Genomic DNA, 26475 nt, shown 5'->3' with positions numbered 1-26475 from the left:
GTATGAATGCAACTTCACTGTTCATGGCATGAGTGAAGAGCCAATGAAATCGCATCTACTGTTGACCTGTTGTCACAGTAGTGAAATTGGAGTGGATCCGAGTCCACTCATCTTAAAACATACTGAAATATAGTTGGTCTGGGTTATTACATGGCCTTCTCCTGATTACAACCATTTAAAAGGTGTCATAAGTTGGATGGCTCCTGTTTTTTAGTCAATATTTTATAACAGTAAGATCTGTGTCATCCACGGCCGTGGTATTGGAAATGGAGTTAAATTCCAGTCAATATACCGAGATTGTTAGGAAAAAGTGGCAAATTGTAGATTTCTTTTTATTAATGCACTCAAAGTAAAATGTGCCTTGTATGTTATTAGTAAGAGCTCCAATTATCAACCAGTTTTCTTTTAATTGGGTTTTTCTATTAATGGCTTTCCTTTCATGTTTTTTGATGTTGTAATCAACTTTCAGATCCTGAATGTCAAGCTCTTGAAATATAATTTGACTCATCACAGATTCTGACAGCTTATTTATTTTTTTCTGCATTATCAAAGCCTAACCTTGTGAAGTATTAATGTGAATCTCTCAAATGCCTCTCACGTGTCAAACAGGATTTGCTTCACTTTTGTAGGTTTTCTTCTGCTTTATTACTTTGTCATTTCAGTTTTTTTATACCCACATTTCTTACTGAACCTTGCAGTATAATTTCAGGGTTTTTTTCTCTCTACCATCTGATATAAATAAACTTTGGCACAATTTTAATTTTGGCTTGTTTCCATTTTATTTCAATCCATGTTTAATTAATGGAATTATAATTGTGTAAATAATATGGTATAAGTTATTTGTTGCAAATCTGAGAATAAGGGAGTAAGAGAACTAGATGATCTCTTGCTAGAATGCTGTTCTAAACTAATTTAGCAGACAGTTGGAATTTCATCATCTGCATTTCTAGATCCTCCAGGATTCTTGTGCTTTTTTCCCATTTGAGTAAGGTGCAGAGTCAAATCAAAATCTGTCGTCCCCTGTGGGAAATACCTTGCTGCATAAATGCACCCTGGATTCCGTTGGGATAGGGATAACATTTAGACCGATTGGAAAAAGCAATTAGATCAATTCCTGCAAATCCAACAGATAGAAGATAGATGGATTACGTTGATCATATTCCATCCATGTAGGATGTTTTGTGAATGGCTTCCTGAGTTCTGGTTATTAAACCTGATTCTGATTCAATATCACTGGCATATGTCATGAAATTTGTTAACTTTGAGGCAGAAGGTACAATGCTATACGTGATAAATATAGAAAAAAATGAATTATAGTAAGTATATATGTGTGTATATGTATGTGTGTGTGTGTGTGTATATATACATTATTACATGAATAATAGAGTATGTTTTTCATATGCCAAACTAGTTTTATATGTGAAGGGAGAAACTAAGACCGCTGCTCACAACTCTAATTCACTATTTCTGATTTTTGTTGCGCAATCCCACTGAACCATTACAATTGTATTGGAAACAAAAAGCTGTCAGTGATTGCCTGAATAGAAAATGGATTAGTAGCCTCCGTCAGTCGTGGTCGACCATGGGTACTGCACCTCTGGTAGTCACCGGGAGTGGCTTCTCCAGGGCGCAAGCCCGTGCAGAATTGACATGGAGATCCATCTGTTGCCCATGCAGTGGGACCCCCCTCTCCATGCTGATGACAGGTCCAAAGGAATGACGAAAGTTGATACAGTTTGGTGCCAGCAGCATCGCAGGGGTTGCTGTGCCGGTGCTGGGTACAGCAGTCAGCCGCCTTCGGGACTCCGACTTTGGATTTTTCCTCGGGGTTTACTCCCAAAGCCTTTCCCGTGAGCGGGTATAGCCGCAAGGCAGTGGAGGTTTGAAATCGGAGTTTTCCCTCTCCTAGATGAGCTACCATCTGCAGTTAATGAGCCCCATCTGCCCGGAGCAACTGGTTTTAAGGCGCCAGTGGTCTGCCTTTGCCCCTTCTCCTGTCAGTGAGAACAGCTCCGCCGGGCATAAGAACTATGCCACACGTGAAGGCCAGAAGTTGGATTTGGTTGTCAGAGGCTGTTTGAGACGCACGCCATGAAGAGCATCTGTTTAGCAGTGGGAGCTACCACCCTTCGGCTATGACTACCGGAAAAGGGATTATTATTTAAGGAATTCAGCCTTGGTGAATTTTAGCATGGGTGAGATGGAGGAAAAGCATGATTTTTTTTTAAACAGTGAAATTGATTCTTGTATTTGAGTTTTGGGGTGGATCTGGAACATTGACTTTACCTGTAATTGCAGGTCTGTCATCCTTAGATTAAGATATCGAGTGATATCATGTCTACATGTAAAGATTGTTCAACAATTCTGGATGATATTGACTATGGATAGTATTGAAAAGTAGAGAGAGAGCCAATGATGGGGTGTGGGTCATGGTGGAAGTGAGTTTCTCAAGAAATGTTTTTCCGCTAACCTCAACTGACAAGTAATACACTTGTCTGGGTTAAAAACAAACTGCTGGAGGAGTCTAGTGAGTCAGGTAACATCCATGTTGGAGGCAGAGGGATGGTTGATGTTTTGAGTGCTGTTTCTTGGGCATCACTGGAATAGTGTGGGAGTGGGATGGAAAATTAATGTATCAGCCGACTGGAAATTCAGTCTTGCAGACTGAATAGAGGTCACCTAATCTGTTAGGTTTTTACACTATAGGGGAGACTGTATTGTGAGCATTGAATGTCATACACACATTAAATAATGTGTAGGTGAATTGCTTAGCTCCCTGGATAGTGGGATGGAAAAACATGAAGTGGGAGGAGCGGAATCCTTTGCAACACTCTGGCACTTGATTGAATATTGTGAATTCTTTATACCTTATTTCAAGGAAGAGAATGTTGCTATTAGGATAGTTCTCAAGGAAGGTGAAGGAAGACAAACAAGGATGTTTATGAAATACATGTGACTTGCCTTCTGTGAGGTTTGTGTGTCCATTCTCTGAAGCTATGGACAAGCGTGGCTTACTGATAACTCACTGGATTTCACCGATTCAACCTTTTCTGCTTGCGTCAGGTGTTCAGGCTTCATACTATCCAGATAAACACTAGATTCTTCTAGGTTCTTTCTGTCATTTGGTTGATGATGTGAAAAATATAGAACACTTTTTGCTGCAGGCAGCAGGCCAGATGGCAGAAGTTATCCATTTTGCGGCACATAACCTGCTCGTGCTTCACTAAATTTGAAGAGTTGGTGAAACTAGTTGAACAGCATACACGATGGTTCACCTGCATTTCTATTTTTTAAAAATAAGAGCTAGACTTAGCTTCCATTTGAAAGCAAAATTCAGCTTTTGCTGCTGACTTGTGAAAATTGTTGAATGCTGGTATATATCTGGAGTGGATATAGTATGATCTCATAGTTTATGCATAAATAGAAGAGGCAGCTTATTGAGAAGAAAAATGAACTCCGAGCAAGCACTTGATCTTGGTCAGGCAATGTATATACAGTGCTCAATAAAGTACAGGGTTTGTATCATCACCGAGTAAAGGTTCAGAGGTATTGACACCTTGGGGCCGGACTATTCAGCATCTTCAGGAAGAGGAAAGAACTGCAGGACATACGAGGGGTGATTGATATGTTCGTGGCCTAAGGTAGAAGGAGTCAATTTTAGAAAACCTAGCACATTTATTTTTCAACATAGTCTCCTCCTACATTTACACAGTTAGTCCAGCGGCCGTGGAGCATATGGATCTTGGACCTCCAGAAAGTGTCAATGTATGGGTGATTGATAAGTTCGTGGCCAAACGTAGAAGAAGATGAGTTATATAGCTCTCGTTACAGGCACGTGCAGTTCAACTCTTTGAGTGATTATGCAGAAAGTTTGAAGTTAATAGATCTCCTTCTACCTTGGGCCACGAACTTATCAATCACCCCTGCTGTGGGAACTTTCTGGAGGTACAAGATCCGTATGCTCCACGACCACTGGACTAAATGTGTGCAAATGTAGGAGGGGACTATGTTGAAAAATGGATGTGCTAGGTTTTCTAAAATTGACTCCTTCTACCTTAGGCCATGAACTTATCAATCACCCCTCGTAACATTGAGTTGACGGATATTGACAGAGTGTCTGCCATAATTGTAAATTCAATGGACATTTGCCAACAGTTCACTCGAAAGGAAAACAAGACCATGATAAACTCAAGCAATCAAGCAATTTACTTTGAGAAGTAAAGAGCTTGTACATTTGAGCTGGGTGGAGATGCTGATCGGGATGGTTGGAATGAGAGTTTGTACCAAGAGAGTATAACTTTCTAATATTACTGTACTTCTCTGATATTGGTATATATTGAAGTAAAGGTAGTGTTGGTAGAAGTTATGTGTTTTGAGATAGAGGCAAGCTGTGGTGGGTTGGTGGACAATGAGATGGGAGGCGGTGGAAGGCAGATCAAAATTAGATCATTGTTGTAAGTTCACACAGCTGCTGTAGTTTTGGTGATGTGTGGCAGGATTTTAAGCACCATTGATGCAAAGATCTAATGATGCTCTGGATGTGACTTGCTTTCCTTTGTATCTGGACTGAAGAATGAATCAAGTGTGAGGACAGAATGATAAGGGGGAGTTATGAAGCAAAGCTCTCTAGTTGATCCAAGTGAGGGATGCAATTTGCCAGGCCAAAACCAACTGTCGTAGAAAAGAGGAGATTAGGAGTGTTTTAAAGCAGGTATAAATTTTGTTTAAATGAGCTGTACTTGTACTCCAAAGTAGTTCTTGTTGAATAAAGAAGCAAAGTATGGAAGTTAAAATTCATCTGAAGGCATTTAGTGCAGCATGCTTCTTCCGTGTATGACCTGCACATTATAGTTTGGCTGGGTAGAAGCTGAAGTGACAACACAAAGCAGGTATCATTGAACCAGGACGAGAGAATGTGCAGATGCTGGAAATCCAAGCAACACACACGAAATGCTGGAGGAACTCAACAGGTCAGGCAGCATTCATGGAAAAGTATATGGAACCAGTATAGATTTCTGATGAGGCTACTCCGATTTTCCTGCAGCGTAGACAGGTGGCACCATTAAGATATGAGAGGATAGAAGGAAATAGAGACAAAAATAAACAGATGCCCTGAGCATTTGATTAATTTGTCTGCTTAGTTAGGAGGAGGAAAGTTGCATCGAGGCATATTCACAATGAAGCTGGAAGGAACGGAGAAAAGCAGGAAGGGCAGATTTGGTCCACCGATACCGAGAGCGAGGTGTGATCAATCCAAGTGCTAGGCCGATTTGGAAAGGTCAAGAATGGGCTGAAACATGGCATTAGAATCCAGACCCAGGTCTTAGAACAAGGAATGACCCAATGTATCGACGATTTAAATGCCGGGCTAGACAGACTGAAAAGGCAAGAGTGTCGGGGCCAGTTGCGAGGTTCGGTCCAGTTCAGCACCCTGCTCCGTGATGTTTACTCCTCTCTTCACTGCACTGAGGCTGAGCTTGTGGGGCTGCTCCAGGGCTTTTGTCTGCAGGCTTGGCGACATTTACTCCACTCTTTGCTGCACTGAGCCTGTGGGCGTGTTCCAGCTGCTTCAGGCTTCGTGTCTGAGGACACAACTTTTGTTCTAAGCACTATTTGCTTACTCTTATTGTTCGCACAATTTGTGTCTTTTCTTTCTCTCTACGTATTGGGTGTTTGTTTTAATGGGTTCTTTTGGGTGTCTTGCAAGGAGATGAGTCCTGAGGTTGTATAATGTGTACATACTTTGATAGTAAATGTACTTTTGAACTTTGAACTTTTTGAAACTTGGCATTTCACAGACTTAACCACATCTAAAATTAAACAACAATTCTAATGATTTCTTGGTGATAAATACTCAACTTAGACTCTTGTAATGCAGCAGATATTTGTGATGTTACAATACGTACAACATTGGGGATAGAAAAATAAGAGAATGTGGATACTGGGACTAGGCACGAAAAAAGATCTAAATCCAGATGAAGAGTTGCAAATGTGAAACGTGGATTGTCTATTTCCCCCTGCAGATCCTGCCTGACCTGCTGAGTTTCTCAACTCCAGACACTTTTCTCAGGAAAAATAAACTCTCTTTTTGTTTAATTTGGGATGGGTCAGCTTTGAGCATTTTTTTTAGATGTGGGTGGTTTGATCCATGGATTACGTTGCACTCAGCGTTAGCACGACCAAAAAGCTGATTGTGGACTTCAGAAAGGGTAAGACCAGGGAACACAAACCCATCCTCATGGAGGGATCAGAAGTAGAGAGTATGAGCAATTTCAAGTTCCTGGATGCCAATATCTCTGAAGTCCTAACCTGGATGCAACATATTGATGCACCTATAAAAAAGGCAAGACAGCAGTTATAATTCATTAGGAATTTGAGATTTCGTTTGTCAACTAAAACACTCAAACCTCTACATACTGAGGAGAGTGTTCTGACAGGCTGTGTCACTGTCTGGTGTTGGGGGGGAGCGGTGGGCATACTGCACAAGATCAAAGTAAGTTGTGGAAACTTGTAAAATTAGTCAGCTCCATCATGATACTAGCCTCTGTAGTATCCAAGATATCTTCAAGGAGTGTGCCTTAGGAAGGATGTGCCCATCACTAAGGATCTGTCACCACCAGGGCATGCCCTTTTCTCACTGTTACCATCAGGAGCAGGTACATACAGAAGCCTGAAGGCACACACTCAGCGATTCAGGAACAGCTTATTCCCCTCTGCCATCCAATTTCTAAAAGGACATTGAACCCATGAACACTCCTCACTACTTTTTTAATTTCTGTGTTTTTGCACTACATATTTTAACTTAACTATTTAATAGACTTATATGTACACTTCCTATAATTCAGTGTTTTTCCTCTGTATTTATCATGTATTGTATTGTACTGTTCCCATAAAGTTAGCAAATTTCAAGGCATATCGGTGATAGTAAAACTGATACTGATATCATAGGCCATCTTGATGAAATGTTGCTGTCTGGAAGAACAGCAGGAATACAAGGAGAATCTAGAGGGAATACTTTGATTACAAGATCCAAGAAAATGTTTGAGGAATAACAAAGCACATATTTGCTGCCTATTGAAGGACTGATTTATCAGAAGACTTTATTATTGCAGTTTTAAATACACCCTGTCCTGCAAACTTTGTCGGAGACCAATTAGGACTTTGGACTTTAAAGGATGTTTCTTCCCACAAGTTACACAATAAGAAAACAAAGCAAAAGTGGGCAGAGACATATAAAGGTCCATTGTGAAAATCAAAGTAGTTAACTGCTAAACTCAAGAGTTCTTCAGTGGATCGTTACCTTATGGCTTTGTAAGGTTCTACCATTGCCATATCGAAAGTAGGGATGCATGTTTATGTGCTTACTTTCGAAAGGGATTTTAATGCAGAACTGAATAAATGTTATTCACAACTGTCATCAATAGAGTTTGACAAAACTTCATAAATGTTATGGTCCACAATATTTATAGACTTATCGAAGATACTTTAAATGTATGCAAGGGGAGAGCTGGAGTGCAGAGATGACTATTAACATTGCCTGCATATGATTCTATTCTGCAGTCCAAGAGCAGATGGTACAACCAGAATGTGGGGGTGCAGGAGTGCATTTCATGTGAAACAAAAATACTGCAAACTGCACCACTGGATTTCTTTTATTGCTTTGCTTCTTTTTCCTGATATTTGTCAATTTGCAGCAAGACTTTCTTCAGGCATGCAGCACATACCTGTACAGCTCAGTATAGTGGAGTATCATCTCAGCATGTGAAGATACCCCAACAAATTGGATCTTTCTTTCCATCCACTTTGACAGTAGACCAGCCAGACTAATCATTCTGCTCGTTATAAGATGTGACCTCGGCCTCTCCTGAGAACACAACCAGCTTGCAATGGAAGGAAAATGTGAAAATTGCAACCTGTTAACTTTTCACAGTTTTAAATGAATCAAGCATTCAGAATGGTGTGATTTATACCAGGGATCTAGAGTTGTTTCTATTCTTCCGAAGCAGCTCTGTGGATACTCAGGAATATCTTGTTGCCAGAGGTTTTGACTGGTGTGCTGGATATGTAAGCATTTGGCAGATGCTATGGAGGAATGTAAAAATGTAACCATTTTACCTTGAATTTTATCTGTGGACCAAACTGGATTTATTAAAAACTGTTGCTCTTCTTTCAACATTAGGAGATTAATGAATATTGTTTCACTCCTTCACGTAGTATTCCAGAATGTGTCATTTCATTAGATGATGAGAAAGCATTTGACAGAGTTGAATGGCCATATTTATTTACTGTACTTGAGAAATTTAATTTTAGTTCGACATTTATAATGGACTAAATTGATATATAATACCCCAGTAGCTTCGGTTAACACTAATTATCAAAGATCTCCCTTTTTTCGCTTATTTCGGGGTACCAGGCAAGGTTGTCCTCTTAGTCCATTACTATTTGATATTGTTCTGGAACCTTTAGCAATTGCTATTTGAGAATCACCTAATATTTTTGGCATTACCCGTGGGAATGAGATACATAAATTATCATTATATGCAGATGATTTATTATTGTATATTTCTAATCCTGAGGAATCCATTCCCGCAATTTTATCTTTGTTGGCTCAGTTTAGTAATTTTTCGGATTACAAACTGAACCTTAATAAGAGCGAACTGTTTTCTCTAAATATGCAGGTTCCAATTTATGGATGTTTACCCTTTAAATTGGTTATTGACTATTTTTATACTTAGGGGTTAAAATTACAAAAAAACATAAGGATTTATTTAAGGCTAACTTTTTACCCTTAATTGATCAGATTAAACATTTTTTTACCAATTCGTCACCAATGTCTTTGTCATTTATAGGTCGGATCAATGCTATCAAGATGATTATATTACCTAAATTTTTATATTTATTTCAAGCGGTACCAATTTTTATTCCAAACTCTTTTTTTGATAGTGTTGATTCTAAAATTTCTTCTTGTATTTGGCAGAATAAAAATCTGAGGCTAGGCAAAAGATATTTACAGAAGTCTAAAAAGGAGGGTGGTCTGGGCAATTAAAATCCACTATTTGAAATTTTGGCTATGGGACTTGGATATAACTTCAAGCCCTTTTAGGGTAAATCTGGAATATAAATTGGTACAAGGGTTTTCACTGGGTTCTGTTATAGGGACTTCACTTCCCTTTGCTCTTTCTAAATTGTATAAACAATTAGATAATCCAATAGTTAAATACACTTTATGAATATGGTTTCAATTTCAGAAATTTTTTGGGTTGAATCAGTTTATTTTAGCAAGTCCTATTATATCTAACTTTTTTTCCTATCCCTCCATTATGGACCAAGCCTATTTGACTTGGAGAACTAAAGGTATATTTCAATTTTGTGATTTATTTTTGGATAATTGTCTCTTGTCATTTGAACAATTATCTAACAAATATAATTTACCTAGATCCCATTTCTATAGATATTTACAGGTTAGAATCTTCTTAAATACTGTCCTTCCTACTTTCTCGAATCTATACTTTATGGATAGTTTTGAAAAATTTTTAGATTTAAATCCTTTTCAGGAAGGTGCAATAGGAACTATCTACAATATAATTATGAAAATTCATTTAGATGCATCTAATAAAATTAAAAATGATTGGGAAATGGAACTTAAGCTTACTTACCTATCAAAAAATGGGAAAAAATTCTTCAATTAGTTAACTTATCCTTTATATGTGCTAAACATTCATTGATACAGTTCAAAGTAGTGCACAAGGCCCATATGTCTAAGGATAAATTAGCTCGTTATTGTTCTCGTATAAGTCCAGTGTGTGATAGATGTCACTCTGAGACAGCCTCTTTAACCCATATGTTTTGGTCATGTTCCTCTTTGAAAAAATATTGCGAAGATATCTTTGACATTATTTCAACTGTTTTAAATATTGATTTACAACCTCATCCTATTACTGCAATTTTTGGTTTACCAATGATAGCACCACACCATTTAATCTCTTCAGCGCGTCGGATTATTGCATTTCTTACAGTAACGGCTAAAAGATCTATTTCGCTGAATTGGAAAGAGATTAATCCTCCCACCACATTTCATTGGTTCTCTCAAACTATGTTATGTTTAAACTTAGAAAAAATCAGAAGTGTTATGTATGATCCATCCATTACATTTGAAAAGACTTGGGGGTCTTTTATTCAATACTTTCATATGATGTGATCTGACCTCTTTCCAAACCTATTCTCTTGTGTTAATGCAGGGAGGTTTGGAGTTGATGACACTAATGGTCCTTCCTTTTTTTTTGATGCTATAAATAGCCCATGTTCTTTTCTTTCTTAGTTTTTTGGTTAGTATTGTTTAGATTAGTTTTTTGGGGGGTATATATTTTTTTTCTTTTTGGATATGTTAATCCTTTTTTAATGTATTCTACATTTGTACTTGAACATTTTTGGGAGGTTTATTACCTTTGTGTTAACTGAATATATAATTATATATGTTATCCATTAACAATGTAATTGTTTGGAATTCCTCCCAACAATTCCTCCCAATAATTGTGTAGCAATATTATGTTATACCTACTATCTTGATATTAATAAAAAGATTGGAGAAAAAATTGTAACCAGTATCCGAAGTGTTGCAAGAGTCCTCTGGTAGCTCCTCCCAAATTTTCTTTTGGCCAAACAAATCTTGCTCAAGGATACTTTTGGATATTTTATGATAGTTTATGAAAGTAGGATTGTGGCCATTGTAGCTGAGTATTGTATGTGATAACTTCAGGTACTTTACTGCTCAAGTAATTCTTGCTGAGTTGGAAGACCATGCATAGCAAAGTTCTTTCTCAGAGTTGCTTGTGATGGATCCAACTTTCTGGCTTTGAATTTGCAAAATCAAACATGTGTAGATCCAAATCTTAAAGCCTCACTCAGCTGGTAGCAAAGACACCTCAGTCAAAGAAATATGGAATGAAAAAAAGTGATGAGAGGTGGAATTAAGACCAAAGTTACATTTTCGTACTTCACCTTTTGGAATACAGCACATACCTGCAGAACAAACATAGGTAGAGCTGCTGATGGGCAGGCTTGTCTGGAGACATTTGAACTTGTTGAAACTAGACCTTAGCACTGGCATCCTAAACAAGTGAAATAGAAAGGACAACATGATGCTAAAGCTGATGATCAGTTTTTCATAGGATAGTTAATGCTCTGTTATCCAAGTTGCAGAAGGGAGTGTCTCCAAGGAAAATGTGAAAAAAGCATAGATAAAGCAATACATGGTAATCTATTGTTAATTAAAATCAGGTTTCTTTCATTGGACTGACTTTTTTTCTGATATTTGCCAATTTGCAGAAGGACTTCCTGCAGGTATGCAGCACCTTGTTCCTCAGTATAACGGAGTATCATCTCAACACATTAAGAAACTCTAAGAAATTGGATCTTCCTTCCCATCTGCTTTCACCAAACAATGTCTGTTCCAGTCCATGTGATTAAAAAAAAACGTTACTCTCAAAACCAACAACCTTGCTAAGTATTAATGTGAATCTCTTAAATTCCTCCTGTGTTCAGACAAGATTATCCAGATTTAATGTCTAATTTTTTTTTTTGGTAACATTTTCACCTCCATCTGTTTGCTGCATGGCCTGATCTACATGATGGGATTTACACTGGGCTCCATTCTTTGGTCACTTTATGAATCACACCAAAGATGTTCAAATACTTCCAAAAGGAGTTTGCACAGTTTTTCTCACTAACAGCTCAGATCAATAATTCTGTTTAATGCATGCAGCCAATTCCTGGTTCTTGGGTTGGATTATACAAATACATTCGGTGGTAACATTTTGATGATGTTAATGTTTTTATAAGACTAAGCTTTATCAACCACTAGGACAGCCTATTTTGATAAACACATTGTTCACTGGTGTGCCTGGATGTGCAGATCAAAACATTTGTCAAACTCGTCTTCAGAAATGTCGAACCATGCTGTTTCAGGTGGAAATGCTCCATTCAAATATGAGTACTTTCAATTCTACGAGGAATGTTTGATAGTTCTGGTCTGTATCACTGGTATTTAGTAGGATGGGGGGGGGGGAATCTTATTGAAACCTTTAGAATGTTGAAAGGCCTAGACATGGTAGATGTGGAAAGGATGTTTCCCATGGTGCAGGAGTCTAGGCCTCAGCCTCAGGATAGAGGGTGTCCATTTAAAACAGAGGTGTGGAGAAATTTCTTTAGGCAGAGGGTGTTGAACTTGTGAAAGTTATTGCCACAGGCAGCTGTGGAGGCCCAGTTGTTGGGTGTATTTAAGGCAGAGCTTGATATGATAGGTTCTTGATTGGACAGGCATCAAAGGTTATGGGGAGTAGGGCTGAGGAGGGGAGGGGAAAAAAGAGGATCGGCCATGATTTAATGGCAGAGCACACTTGATGGGCCAAATGGCCTAATTAAAAATAAAGAAGAATAATCCTTTATGTGAATGTGTAATTTCCAACTTGCCAATTACATGCAGGATGAGTTAATGTGAGCCAGTTGCATTTACACAGCACTTGGGAATTAACTTATTTTTATTACTCTTAAGGTACATTGTTCCATCTTGAATTGGAGGTGTTTTTGTCAGTAAACACTTTCAGTTTTATCTGCATTATAAGTCTGGTTGGCACCCTTTTTCAATGAGATGTAAGAGTTTTTCGTGGAAGGTTTCAAAGGTACATTTAATGTCAGAGAAATGTATACAATATACATCCTGAAATGCTTTTTCTTTGCTTCTATCTATGAAATCAGATGAGTGCCCCAAAGAATGAACAACAGTTAATTGTTAGAACCCCGAAGTCCCCCCCCCCCAGCTCTCCTCCCTCCCGCACGTAAACAGCAGCAAGCAACAATCCCCTCTCCCCCCACTGGAAAAGAAAGCATCGGCACCCGCCACCGAGCACTCAAGCGTGAGCAAGGCAACAGCAAAGATACAGACTTGCAGTTACCCCAAAGACTACTCGTTCACCCAGTATTCGACATACCACAGGCTCTCTCTCTCCCAAATAAGGGAGAAAGAGGTGTCTCCATTTCACAGTGAGAGGGGAGACATAACAAACAACTCGCTGGTTTATGATGTTAAAAGTCCATTGCGTCATTTTTTCTGGCTCTGTGCCCAAAGATCTCGGGTCTCTGGGCACTCAGCCTTAGAACTTCCATGTCCCCCGAGCTGTTTATTGAGCTACTTCAGAGCCACTTTTTCTAAATCCTCGAATGTTACTTCCTTTTATTATTTTATTTGACACACCATCTCAAAAAGGGCTTAATTGAGTAAGAAATTGATCATGGGCACACAGACAGAAATGAATCCTTCAGCCCAGCTGGTCCGTAATTGCCAAAATGCTTATCCAAGCTATCCCCATTTGCCAGAGTTTGGCCAACATCTTCCCAATCCACGTGCCTCTCCAGCTATCCTTTAAAAGTTATTATTGTACCTGCATCAACCACTTCCTCTGGCAGTTCATTGCCCACACATACTGCCCTCTGTGTAAAAGAAAATTTGTCCTTCTGGTTCCTATTACATTTTTCCCCTTTTACTTTAAACCCATGTCTTCCAGTTCTTGATTTCACCAGCCCTGTGGGGAAAAGACTGAGAGGATTCACCCAATCTGTGCCCCACATGATTTTGTACATATTTATTAGATCACCTCTCAAAGTCCTATGCTCCAAGGATTAAAGTCCTAGCCTGCCCAACCTCACCCTATAACTCAGCTGCTCAAAACCTGCTAACATTCTTATAATTTTTTCTGCACTCTTTCCAGTTAAATACCACTTTTCCTAAAGTATGGTGACCGACAATAAATATAATACTCCAATGGAGCCTCACCGGTATGCTGACATCCCAAACTTCATACTGCATGCCCTGACTGATGAAGGCCAGTTTGCCAGAAACCTTTTACACCACCCAGCCTACCTGTCACTCAACTTTCAGGGAACTAGTACTTAAACTCCAAGGTCCCTCTGTACTAAAACATTCCGCAGAGCACTGTTGTTTACTGTGAAATTCTTACTGTGATTTGGCTTTCCAGTTGTACTCTCAATACACCACTTTTTTAGCAGTACCTGCATTACCCTTAGTGTAATTGTTATGTTTGTTTATTTATTGAGATGCAGGATGTAAGGATGTACCCTTGGAGCCACCAATTCCCCAGTTTAATCCCAGGATAATTTACGATGACCAATTAACCTACCAACTGGTACGTCTTTGGACTGTGGGAGGAAACCAGAGCGCCCGAAGGAAACCTGCATAGTTACAGGGTGAATGTACAAACTCCTGGCAGTTAGAAGCAGGAATTGAACCCAGGATGCCTGTATTGTAAAGTGTTGTGCTAACCACTATGCTACCGTGCTCTTCTCTTATTACATCCTGCAGGGTACATCTTAAGCCTTTGAAGTGTGTATATTTTTAGCAAGAGAATATAGATTCTCATTCACAGCATAACTCTTCCAATGGATTTACAGAACAGAACTGCACAAGGATGAGATTAATATATTGGAATGGAGAGAGGGTGGTCCTTTTAGGAAAAAAACTCTGGATAAATGGGTTATTTTCAGATTGGCAGTCAGTTACTAGTGGGGTGCCACACAGAATCAGTTACAAGTGAGATCAGTGTTGCGACCTGAACCACTTCTAATTGAAACTAATGATTTGAATGACTGGACCTTGGGTACTGCAGCCACACTTGTCAGAGACATAAAGATAGATGGATTAGCAAGTGCTGAAGAGCATGATAAAAATAGGTTCAGTGAGTGAGCAAGAAATTGGCAGATGGAGTATAATTTGGGAAAATGTGAGTTTATCCTTTTTGAAAGAGAGAATGAAAAAGCTATTATTTAAATAGAGTGAGATTACTGCATGTGGTACAACAAGAGAATAAATTGAGATGTCATTGGCAAAATGTAAAGAAAGCTTCAGGGAGATTGAACTTGTATGAATGGGAAGGTTAGTTTGTATGGTTTTGGTGGGGCTTTTACTGATGGTAAATGTATGTTTTTCTCCACATCAGTGGTTCCCAACCTTTTCTATGCCCTACACCCCTAGGAAATGTTTGGTCAATGTTCGCACCCCATACAAAAGTAATATCACATTTGAAGATGAAGAAGTCTAATTTCTAATTTTTGAACTGCAAATTGAACCACATACAATACTATGGGTGAACAAGTTGAACTTAAAAAATAATAAGCTTTTAACAGTGCATAAAATGCAAATATAAGTTGAGCAATTTGGTTCTAATTTATTCAGAAAAAATTGTAAACAGTAAAATCAATCCCAATTGTGAACATAAAATTCAATGACTTCTTTGCTCCTGCTTCTCATTCATGATTTGGTCAAAACGTGGAACTTTCTTTCTGACTGCGATCCGCAGGTCTGCCTGTGGATTCAGGCGATTCCTAGATTTTGTCTTGATTGACAAAAGAGAACTGAATCCAGATTCACACAAGTATGTTGTTGCAAATGGAATGAGGACACGGAGTGCTTTTCCACCAAGTCTTGGGAACATATCCAGTGCTGCACACCAAAACTCCTTCAAAGTCTTGCTTTCAAATTGCATTTCCAGAACTCGATTTGTCTGCAAATCAATAAGATCATCCTTCAGCTCTTCATCATCTGACGTTTTCTCCAAATTGTAGGAATATGGATTCATGATCTATTCTTCTGAAATTTTCAGGTCTCCAGCAGCAAAATATCCATCAAACAATTCTGACAGCATTTCCAAATGAGCCACAGTTTCTTCACGCACAGTAGGAGTTATGGATCCAGTATCATCAACCATGTCTTCTAGTGAAGGAAAATTTGAGAGACTGCCTCTTTCCATTTTTTGACGCCAAAGACGTAACCTTTCTTTGAAGGCAGTCAACTTTTCACAAGCCTTCAATATGTTTATCCCTTTTCCTTGAAGAGAAACACTCAGGTCATTCATACGAGTGAAAATGTCAGCTAAGTAAGCCAGCATTTGGGTGAATTCCTGTGATTCCGTTGCCCCAACCAGATCACATTCACGCTCCTCCAGAAAAACTTGATTTCTTCCCGCAGCTCAAAGAAGCGGGTTAAAGCTTGTCCTTGTGACAACCAACGGACTTCTGTGTGGAAAAGCAAAATTGACTGCTCACTTCCCAGATCCTCACAAAATGATTTGAAGATGCGATGGTTCAAACCACGCCCCCTGATCCAGTTGATGATCTTCACACAAGTATCAAGGACTTTCTTCAAATTTGGAGACAATGTTTTTTGATGTCAAAGCATGCCGATGAAGAAAACAATGGATAACTTGCAAGTCTGGAATCTCCTTGTTCATCAATGCAGAAAAGCCAGATTTATTTCCAAACATAACAGGTGCCTGGTCAGTACACACAGAACCAATGACTTTGATATCTAAATCATGTTTGGCAAAGAGGTCTTTCACCAGCTGCATCACATCCTTTGCAGTTGTGTTTGTTTTCAGATCTTTACAAAACAGGAAATCTTCCTTCACAGCACCATCATTGACATACTTCACTAATGTGATGAGTTGACTACAACTGGAGACAATATTATCTGTGGTTATGCCAAGATAAATCATCAGGTGGAAATGCTACGGGGATGCGACTCGATTTATTAGGCTACTCTCTACTGAATTTACACACTTATTTCCGATGATTATTGGAGATATGAACTCCCATCACATGATTCAAAGTCCTCGGTACTAACCATGATACCTCCTCAACTAACACAATTCAAAATTATCAACGATTCAAGAAAAAAACCTTTCAAGAGAAAAAAGACACCTTTGAAATTCAAAAACTTCTTTAATGCATTGAGACAAATACGAATGAATGACTTCAGCTGGTTTTTAAAGTTTTATAATTGAATAGTTTACCTACCCTCTGCGGGTTTGGTTTTAACGCGAAGTCATTACTTGATGGTTGATTCGGAATGTATAAAGATTTTGGCATTATGAGATGATTTTTAACTCTGAGATGTAACCTTCTAGCTAACATTGATGAGACTCCTCAACTCTGAGGTGTAACTCCCAGGTAACACTGATGAGAATCCTCAACGCTGACTCGGGCAGCGGGAGACTGGAGTGAGTTTATGTCTCTCTCGACTCGGGCAGCGGGAGACTGGAGTGTGCTTGGGGCAAACGTTACTACCACTTCTCAAGGCACACTGGCAGCTGGCTGAGTGATGACTCGTGACTCGTCACTCAAGGACACAAGCCACTCTTTGTCGCACCCCCTGAAATTCCATCTTGCACCCCAGGTTGAGAACCCCTGCTCTACATCAAAGGAAAATCCTTTTGGAGATGAGGTTTCTTCAAACACTCTTGTAATTTCTATTAACTCCTTTGGGTGGATGACAAATTGATAATAAATTGGTTTTGGACACAGCAGCACATGTTAAGTCCACTTAACTTTGAGTCTTGATAGCACCATTCTGGTTACATCATGTTGGCTACACCATCACATTAGGTGAAACCTAAAGCTCCATCTGCTCTTCAGATTTAAAAATCCCTTCAGCACTTAATAAAATTAATGGGGAACTTTGCCTAGTGTGCTGAATGAAGATTAACTGTATATGTTTTTGTGGGGAGGGGACAGGCAATGGATGGAAGGAAAGGAGGTTGGAGAGAAGTCCAAAGAATTACTCCAGATAGAGACCTGTCATGCTGAGGATGAGGCAAAAGGAAGTAAGAGCCTGTCCCGAACTCATGACTGAGGAAAGGGGCTTTCTGAGAGAGTTGTGGAATGGCGAAAATGGGGATCGGGCATTTAAACCTAGAGGATTTTGAATGGCTGAGGCAATTGGTGAAGAATGGAATTCAAGCTTAAACAAAAGTAAAACAAGAACAATTTGAGAGAAGATGGTTAGTATGTAGATCTCATTATGAAATATATTTATTTAAATAAATTCTATATTCATGATTTTCATATCTCCCATGACAAACATTTAACTGTGTCCATGCCATATGAACTACTTACATTTTTAAGTTGAAATGGAAAAAGTTGTGTCAACATCGAGAACATGTCTTTCTGATCCTCCTAATTACAGAGAGCTTATCTAATATACTTATTAGATTTTAAATCATTAGAGTATTGTCGCTGACCACGCACAGTGGATTCTGTTTTGTAAATCTGACTGCTCTTCATCATTTGTTCATTGCTCACTTTATCGCTCTAGTGATACTCTCTTCTCCCCGAGGATAGTTCGACATCTTCTTTCTATCTGTGGGCCGAGTGGAATTTTCCGTGCTGGAGTCCGCTCTTTGATTTTGTTGTGCTTTACAATATTGTGTTACATTTCACTTCTGGAGCCCTCTTGTTATTTGTCTGTTTAAACAAATATCTCTGCCTCCTTGAAACTGTAGGCTTGGCTTCAGAAGGTTCATCCATCTTAATTTCATTTTATGGATTATATAATTGATTTTTGTATCTCTCATTTCTGTATCTCATGGCTGTGGCGCAGCAGCTGTTAGTGGGTGTACAACACTTGGTGCCATATATTTGCAGAATAGAGTGAACTGCTCCTGTATGCAGTGGGCTGGAACAGACAAAGCTGCTTCCAAAGCCTAGCTGGCTGTGCTTCATGTAGTCTGTACAGTCATGTAGTCTTCGACGTGCACTTTCATGGTTGTTGGGCTGGATTCCATGCAAGTGAAGGCTGTGATGCTGAATTTCGTTGATCAGCACTTTCATGGCCGAACGATATTGTGATCCTGACCTCCTGCTTAATTTCCATTGGGATATCAGTTTCATCATGACAAAAGCAAATCAAAAAGCACCAGGGACTGCTGGCTACATCCACCAAGTGAATTTGACATTACTGTCTTTCCTCACACTAAACCTGGCCTTTACCACCCAGTAGGCTGTTGGCATCTCAAGCTCCAATATAGATAGATAGATTCAACTTTGTTGTCATTGTGCCGAGTACAGATACAATGAAATGCAGTTAGCATCTAACCAGAAATGCAAAGAATAGTGTTATTTACAAAATAACTGCGAATAAGAAGTAAGAGCTGCAGCACACAAATGTAAAAGTACTGAGACACTACAATATGGGTGCAATACTGATTTGCGCAGTGATGTGAGGTTCAGCAGGGTCACAGCCTCAAGGAAGAAGCTCTTCCTGTGCCTGCTGATGTGGGAGCGGAGTCTCCTGTAGTGCCTACTGGATGGGAGGAGAGTAAAAAGTCCATGGTTGGGTGAGATGCATCCTTGATAATGCTTTTCACCCTGCCCAGGCAGTGTTTATGGTAGATGTTCTCAATGGTGGGCAACTGGGTGCCGATAATCCATTGGGCAGTTTTCACCACATGCTGGAGTGCTTTGCGGTCTGATACGGGGCAATTACCGTACCACACTGAGATTCAGTTGGTGAGTATGCTCTTAATGGTACCGCAGTAAAAGTCCGTCAGTATCCTGGGACAGAGGTGAGCATTTTTGATGCTCTGCAGGAAATCAAGGCACTGTTGCACCTTTTTGATCAGCATGGAGGAGTTCAGGGACCAGGTGAGATCCTCGGAAATGTGGACACCAAGGAATTTGAAGCTTGATACATGCTCCACTACAGCTCTGTTGATGTAGATGGGGACGTGAGTGTGGCTCCTAGCATGCCTGAAGTCCACAATGATCTCCTTGGTCTTCTGGGTGTTAAGGGCCAGGTTGTTGTTGGCACAACAATATCTTTGCTGAGCCAAGTTGGAATGGCTGGATTGGGGGTCACAATGGCATATGGGTTAGCGTTAGAGCCAGTAACTTGAGGGCATGCTATTTTGCTGCGGGAAGCATAGAAACAGTGCAGGCTATCCCCAGCACATCCTCTGACGATTTTGGCTGTTGACACAAATGATGTATTTCACTGTATGCTTTGATGTCTTGATATACATGTGACACATAAAGCTTTTCTTTATACAATCTAAATAGTGCAGATCTTCGGCTAGAAATTCTCCAGGGTGTGCAATGACATGATAAATGTGCCACAAGAAATATACACTGCTTGTATATTGTGAGGGCACACTGCCACTCACGAGGGTGAAGGAGCTGTGTGCAATAGTACAGGCCATGTATATTTAACACCCTCAAAGTCCTCTTCTGTGTATGCTCTGGGGGGGGGGGCAAGTTCGGACAGGGTATTATTGATGGGCAGAATCAGAGTACTGGAGCAATGGATCAGTGACTGAGGGGTTTGCATTTGGCCAGTGAACTGACATTGTGGTGGTCACAATCGGATGGGTGAGTTGGTAAGTGTCAAGATGTGGCTGGGGCTGGATTATTGAGATCAAAATCAAGTGGGGTACTTCAAAACGAGCAGTATCTAAAGGTGAACTTTTATCTTGAAGGACATGTTCCTGGAGCTGATTCCAAGCAATGAACTCCATGGGCTGGGACCAGCTTGGGTGAAACCCCTCTGTTACACTAAAACAGTGCTGTCATTCATGTGAATTACGTGGGCTCCACATGCAGAAATTGTACTTCTGGAAGTGATGTCCACAAACAGCAATTCTCAGTCATGAATGTATCTTGTAGGAAGTCACGAGGCTTCTTGTTGTTTTATATCACAAAATAAAAGGGTAATTTTGCACTTAGTATACAGTACTAATACACCTTGTCAAATGGACAAGCAGAAACCTGACAGGGTGGAGTGAGTGATGGTTTGTGCCAAGATCTGTTCTCCAAATCCATTTACTTATGACCATTTTAATGGTTGTGCAGAAACTTAATTCGAATGGGTTAGGGTAAATTAGTGTTTCATTTACTCTGTGGTTCATCAACCACAGCTTTACTACTTAATAATTTTCTCACAGTCAAAGATAAATTTATCTTTTAGGTTTGCTTGCGTTAAGGTGAAAAGAGGGAACTTGAGCTTTTTACATTATATTTAATTTATCTAAGTGATTTGGTCTCACCTATCAATAGTCATTGTGTGTCACATCTAATTGTGTTAGTCCCCATCAATAGATGTCCAGGGTTAAGATGCAGCAGAATATGAACCAGTCACCATATCCTGGGAGCAATAACTCAGCAAAGATAGACATGGCTGGTAATATTCCCCCTTGTTCCTAGGGCACTGACAGAATCTTTGCCGCCTGAAGAGTCCTTTAAGGTCAAGACTTCAGAGCTTTGTTGTACAATAATGATACCCACACTCTCTTTTATGCTTCATAGACATATCTACCTACGGCAGGTGCTCAGAGTACTGTGGGCTTCCAGTCAATGTTGCTTATCCATTGCCAGGATAAGTGAACATTAGCATTGTCTCCAGGAAAACATTGTCAACGTCAAGATGCTGACTGGACCCAGTGGACAGGCCATATTATTTACCTGCCCAACACCATGCTCTGGTAGTAGGAATTGTGTTCTAAGGTCCATCCAGGCAGGAGATTACTAGGACAGAAAATCAGTCAAGAACATTGTCAAAGTCTCCCTGGAGAAAAGTACAACAACCCTATTGACATTTGGGAGTATTTCAAGTTCAAGTTTAACTCATTCAACCATACCTGATTGCCAGTGAATACAGCCAAGCAGAACAGCGTTCCTCCAGGGCTAAGGTACAAAAAAAAGTACCAACAGTCATACACAGCACAATTCACATAAAGAACATGGATGGTAGCAGCATAGCAGTAAACATACATTGACACACAAAAAAAAAATTCCAAGTTCCTGCGTGTCATGTCTTGTAGATTGATGGTGCGTGGATGCTATCAACAAGAAGCCCGCAGCAATCCATTTATCAGCTCGTGCAGCTGCAGACAAATGCAATCCAGCTTGTCTTCAACTGAATGAACACTGGAGGGGCCAGACCCCCACCCAGCATGGACTTCAGTGTCCCTGCCATGCCTTCGCTATCTCCCACACCACCTGCAACGTTTCTCCCTTGGGTGAAACAGGCGACCCTGCAGCCTGAGGCCTTGTCCAGCCTACAACAAGAGGCCATGCAGCTCCCATGCAGTCGGTCTTGCCAATGAACTAGTGAACGGGGCTTGCAGTACCAATGTCATCAGGGTCTTGCAATCACAAAAAAAATGCCCATTTATTACACTGCACACCACCTCTGTGTACAGACTCCAACCCTTCACAAATGAGCAGCTAGTTAGTGGGGTTTTTGATAACTAGTAGTGGCTTGTGGTTGTAGGAAAGACCTAAAGGACATAAAGTTACACTAGTTGGACCCGGAGTGGCAGCAGTGATCACATATGCTGCCATGTTACCAGCTTGGATTCAACAGCGGCTAGATGGGAGATGCCAGAGAGTAGTGGTGGATAACTGTTTGTCAGGTTGGAGGCCGGTGATTAGTGGTGTGCCTCAGGGATCTGTATTGGGTCCAGTGTTGTTTGTCATATACATTAATGATCTGGATGATGGGGTGGTAAATTGGATTAGTAAGTATGCAGATGATACTAAGGTAGGTGGCGTTGTGGATAATGAAGTAGGTTTTCAAAGCTTGCAGAGAGATTTAGGGCAGTTAGAAGAGTGGGCTGAACGATGGCGGTTGGAGTTTAATGTTGATAAATGTGAGGTGCTACATTTTGGTAGGAATAATCCAAATAGGACATACATTGTAAACGGTAGGGCGTTGAAGAATGCAGTAGAACAGAGTGATCTAGGAATAATAGTGCATAGTTCCCTGAAGGTGGAATCTCATGTGGATAGGGTGGTGAAGAAAACTTTTGGTATGCTGGCCTTTATAAATCAGAGCATTGAGTATAGGAGTTGGGATGTAATGTTAAAAATGTACAAGGCATTGGTAAGGCCAAATTTGGAGTGTTGTGTACAGTTCTGGTCTCCGAATTATAGGAAAGATATCAACAAAATAGAGTACAGAGAAGATTTACCAGAATGTTACCTGGGTTTCAGCACCTAAGTTAAAGGGAAAGGCTGAACAAGTTAGGTCTTTATTCTTTGGAGTGTAGAAGGTTAAGGGGGGACTTGATAGAGGTGTTTAAAATAATGAGGGGGATAGATCGAGTTGATGTGGATAGGCTTCTTCCATTGAGAATAGGGGAGCTTCAAACAAGAGGACATGATTTGAGAGTTAGGGGGCAAAAGTTTAAGGGTAACATAAGGGGGAATTTCTTTACTCAGAGAGTGGTAGCTGTGTGGAATGAGCTTCCAGTAGAAGTGGTAGAGGCAGGTTTGGTATTGTCATTTAAAGTAAAATTGGAAAGGTATATGGACAGGAAAGGAATGGAGGGTTATGGACTGAGTGCGGGCCACTGGGACTAGGTGAGTGTAAGCGTCAGCACGGACTAGAAGGGCCGAGATGGCCTGTTTCCGTGCTGTAATTGTTATATGGTTATATGATCATTTTGATAAAATGAACAATGGAAAATGGAACTAGATTATCCTAGAAGATGTTTTGAGCTCTCTTTCCTTGGGAGCACATGGAAGCCCAGTGAAAACGATGGAAGGAGAGCACTGCCACCCATATAGGGAGAAGCACTGTCGACATTTCGGGCCGAGACCCTACGTCAGCTCTATAGTCCCTATAGATGCTGCCTGGCCTGCTGCGTTCCATCAGCATTTTGTGTGTGTTGCAAGGATAAAGCTCTGTCGGTTTTCTTGCCTCATTCTCTCAAGGGATGCATGTTTTCCAATGGAGGAAGGGACTGGGACTCTGGGATTGTGCTGGATGCAAAACAGTGAAGCAATCCTGTGTCCGATTGGTGTCTCAGCAATGCAGTTTTCAAGTGTGTATAGTTGACTCGGTGAAGTAGAGTGCAGAAAGTTGTTTGGCTTCTAGGTGAGTTTTCTTAGACATTGGTGCTCATTTGTGTAGCATTTCGAGGAACTTCACAAGAACATTACCAAACAAATAATTGTGCATCACAAAAGGAGATAGTGGGGCAGTAACCAAGTGTTGTAAGGTAATCTCCCCAAAAAATGTTCTAGTTTGGGAATGGTCAGGAGGTCGGCTATTTTGGAGAGATCCCTTTTATAAAATCCACCCATCGTAGTCAAGACACCAATCATTTGCATAGCACAATCCCATTAAGGTTAGCTAAATTAAAGCAGTTTTAGATTGATACACTTTGGGTCTGTGTTATGGGAAAACCAAATATTTGCGGGTACACTTTGTGTTTATTTATGACAGGATCTTCATTGGATCTAAGATTCCATCAACCTGAACGTCATGATTTATTTTGCTAGAGTCCATGGAATTTTGGCAAAGGAACGGACAACAGGGTGTGTGCTCGTCTGTTGTAGTGGATCTATTGATGTACAACCATTTCCCCTGCCCTCTCCTCGTATTCTTTGATCCCCTTGTCTTTACACGATTTTGATTTATTCTTGAACTCTGAAAGCAGCTCAACTTCCTGCCTTCTGTATTTTAATAATCCTCTTGTGAAAGGAATTCTGCTGGACACTTACATGGTGCTGATTTTAATATACATGACTACATTTATTTCACTGATTGCCTACCTGGGATTAGTTTTATTTAGTGATCAGTGAAACAGCTCTTCTCACTTGTCTGTGCTCAGCTGATACAGTTCCTCATCATGCTGGAACTAGATGTCTGAATTGTGATATCTTTTATTTAGTATCGCTGAGATAAAATTGTAAGAACACAAGGAATAATTAGCCAGTCAGCCTACCAGCATGCGATGTCATTCAGTCAGGTAATGGGTAATTTAATCTTTGGTTTCAGCTCAGTTTTCCTCCAATTTTGTCCTATAACTGATTTCTCTGCAGTTGAAGAATGCTTTAAATATAGTTAGTGACTCAGCATCCACAACTGTCTGGGATAAACTGTTCTAAAGATCAATAACCCTATAAAATGAAAGATTTCAATAAGAAAATTATACATTTTCTTTACAAAAATGAAAGTTTGTGTAAAAAAAATTCTTTTAAAGAGCAAAAGATGTTTAAACATTGTTGATAGTTTTCTTTTTTAAAATATGAATTATTTTCTTTCTCTGAACAGTCTGGCCAGTTCACTGAAGATATGATTCCGACAGTGGGTTTCAACATGAGGAAGTTGACTAAGGGAAATGTCACCATAAAGGTAGGTTTATGGAGTACTTTGCCACATGCTCTTTATTTTGCTCTGCAGCAAAACAAAATTTTAGTAAGCTCTTGGGTGTATGCTGTTCCTGTGTCGCTGAACAATACACCTTTTTTTAATCTTTGTTCAGTAATAGATCACCTTTTGTGTGGAACATGCTTGCTTTTGTCAGGCAAACTTGGGTTAGAATATTTTTTGCTTAAAAGAATGTATTTCTGTGCTACTTGCTTATCTGAAATGTGCAAGAGTCTTAACAGAAATGTGAATAGAACATTGAGCAATACAACGCAGGAGCAGGCCCTTCGGCCCATAATGTCTGAGTGAGTACTATCCCAAATTATACTAAACCATTTTCATTTCCATACAATCCCTCCATTCTCTGCATAGTCATGTGTCTACCTAAGAGCCTCTTTTAGTCAGATTCTGGTGTTAGTTAAAAAGGTCTGTAGCAGGCAAGACCAGGCAACTCCTCTTCTTACAAGTAGGTGTGCCTTGAGTTACATGATGTTCACTGCCACCCATTCATCTTTCTTTTTACTATATCCCAGGCCCCATCCATATATCTGAATCACAACCATTTCTCTTTCAAGCCATCACTCTAGCTTGATAAGGTGTCCTCTCCATCTCATCACCACGCAATAATGTGTCTACCACACTGATGCCTCTTTACTTTCTGGGGTCATTTCTTCTATGGCCGCCACTTCTCCTTTACCTCTGACCCTCCATGCTCACCACCGAATCCTGCCTAACCTTCTCCAGTAGTTGTGAAATTGTAGAGGAAAAGGAGGCAGGGTGCATTCCTGACTTTTATGAGTTAAAGACAATTACTCTCGTTAGTCACTTTATAGGTATCTCCTGTACCTAATAAAGAGGTCGCTGTATGTTCATGGTCTTCTGCTGCTATAACCAATGTACCTCAAGATTTGATATATTGTACATTCAGAGATACTGTTCTGCACACAAAAAAGGTTGTACATTTATAGTAAAACTATATTTTTAAATCTCCTTTTGTGGTTGTGATCAATATGTGTTGCTGGATGACATTGTTCCAATGTCCTCCGTGCCATCACTTGGCATTTCTATTGCTCTCCAAGAGCAATGCTGGTTAGTAGTACTTCACTTATATCAATTTAGTACCACACATTCCACTTCACTTGCTAACCTTACAGCAAAAGGTATTCTTGTCCAGGGTTCAACCCCCCCCCCCCCCCCCACTCTCCCTTCTCTTATTTTCTGAAGGCATGACTAGAATGTGATGCCACAGAAATAATTTATCTGATGGGACCTTGTCTAAGTGTCTGCATGTCTTGTGTACGTTCCAGAATACTAAACGAGCAGATGAGGAAATAGTGATGAATTAGTTGTCATAAAAATTATGAGACTGTTGCTGCAATCTGGAGGGCGACAGCTATAACCCATTACTTTTTTTTAAAAACGGAGAATGAGAATGGCTCAGTATGATTTATTTGGCTTAATGTCAAAAGAAGAGAAAG

The 26475-nt window shown here is 39.9% G+C and overlaps 1 protein-coding gene across 1 annotated transcript in view; it reads left to right on the top strand.

Annotated features, from left to right (window-relative positions):
- The window catches only part of LOC140734718 (ADP-ribosylation factor-like protein 8B-A), a 118403-nt gene that overhangs the window by 12287 nt on the left and 79641 nt on the right, over positions 1-26475 (top strand). Inside the window, exon 2 of the mRNA XM_073059092.1 lies at positions 24902-24982. Coding sequence (XP_072915193.1) covers positions 24902-24982 — 81 coding nt within the window. The remainder of the gene's footprint in view (positions 1-24901; positions 24983-26475) is intronic.

Source organism: Hemitrygon akajei, chromosome 10, assembly GCF_048418815.1.
Source record: "Hemitrygon akajei chromosome 10, sHemAka1.3, whole genome shotgun sequence".
In the NCBI taxonomy this organism is placed as follows: Eukaryota; Metazoa; Chordata; class Chondrichthyes; order Myliobatiformes; family Dasyatidae; genus Hemitrygon; species Hemitrygon akajei.
Note: the sequence above shows the minus strand (reverse complement) of the source record. Positions and strands in the feature narration are given on the sequence as shown.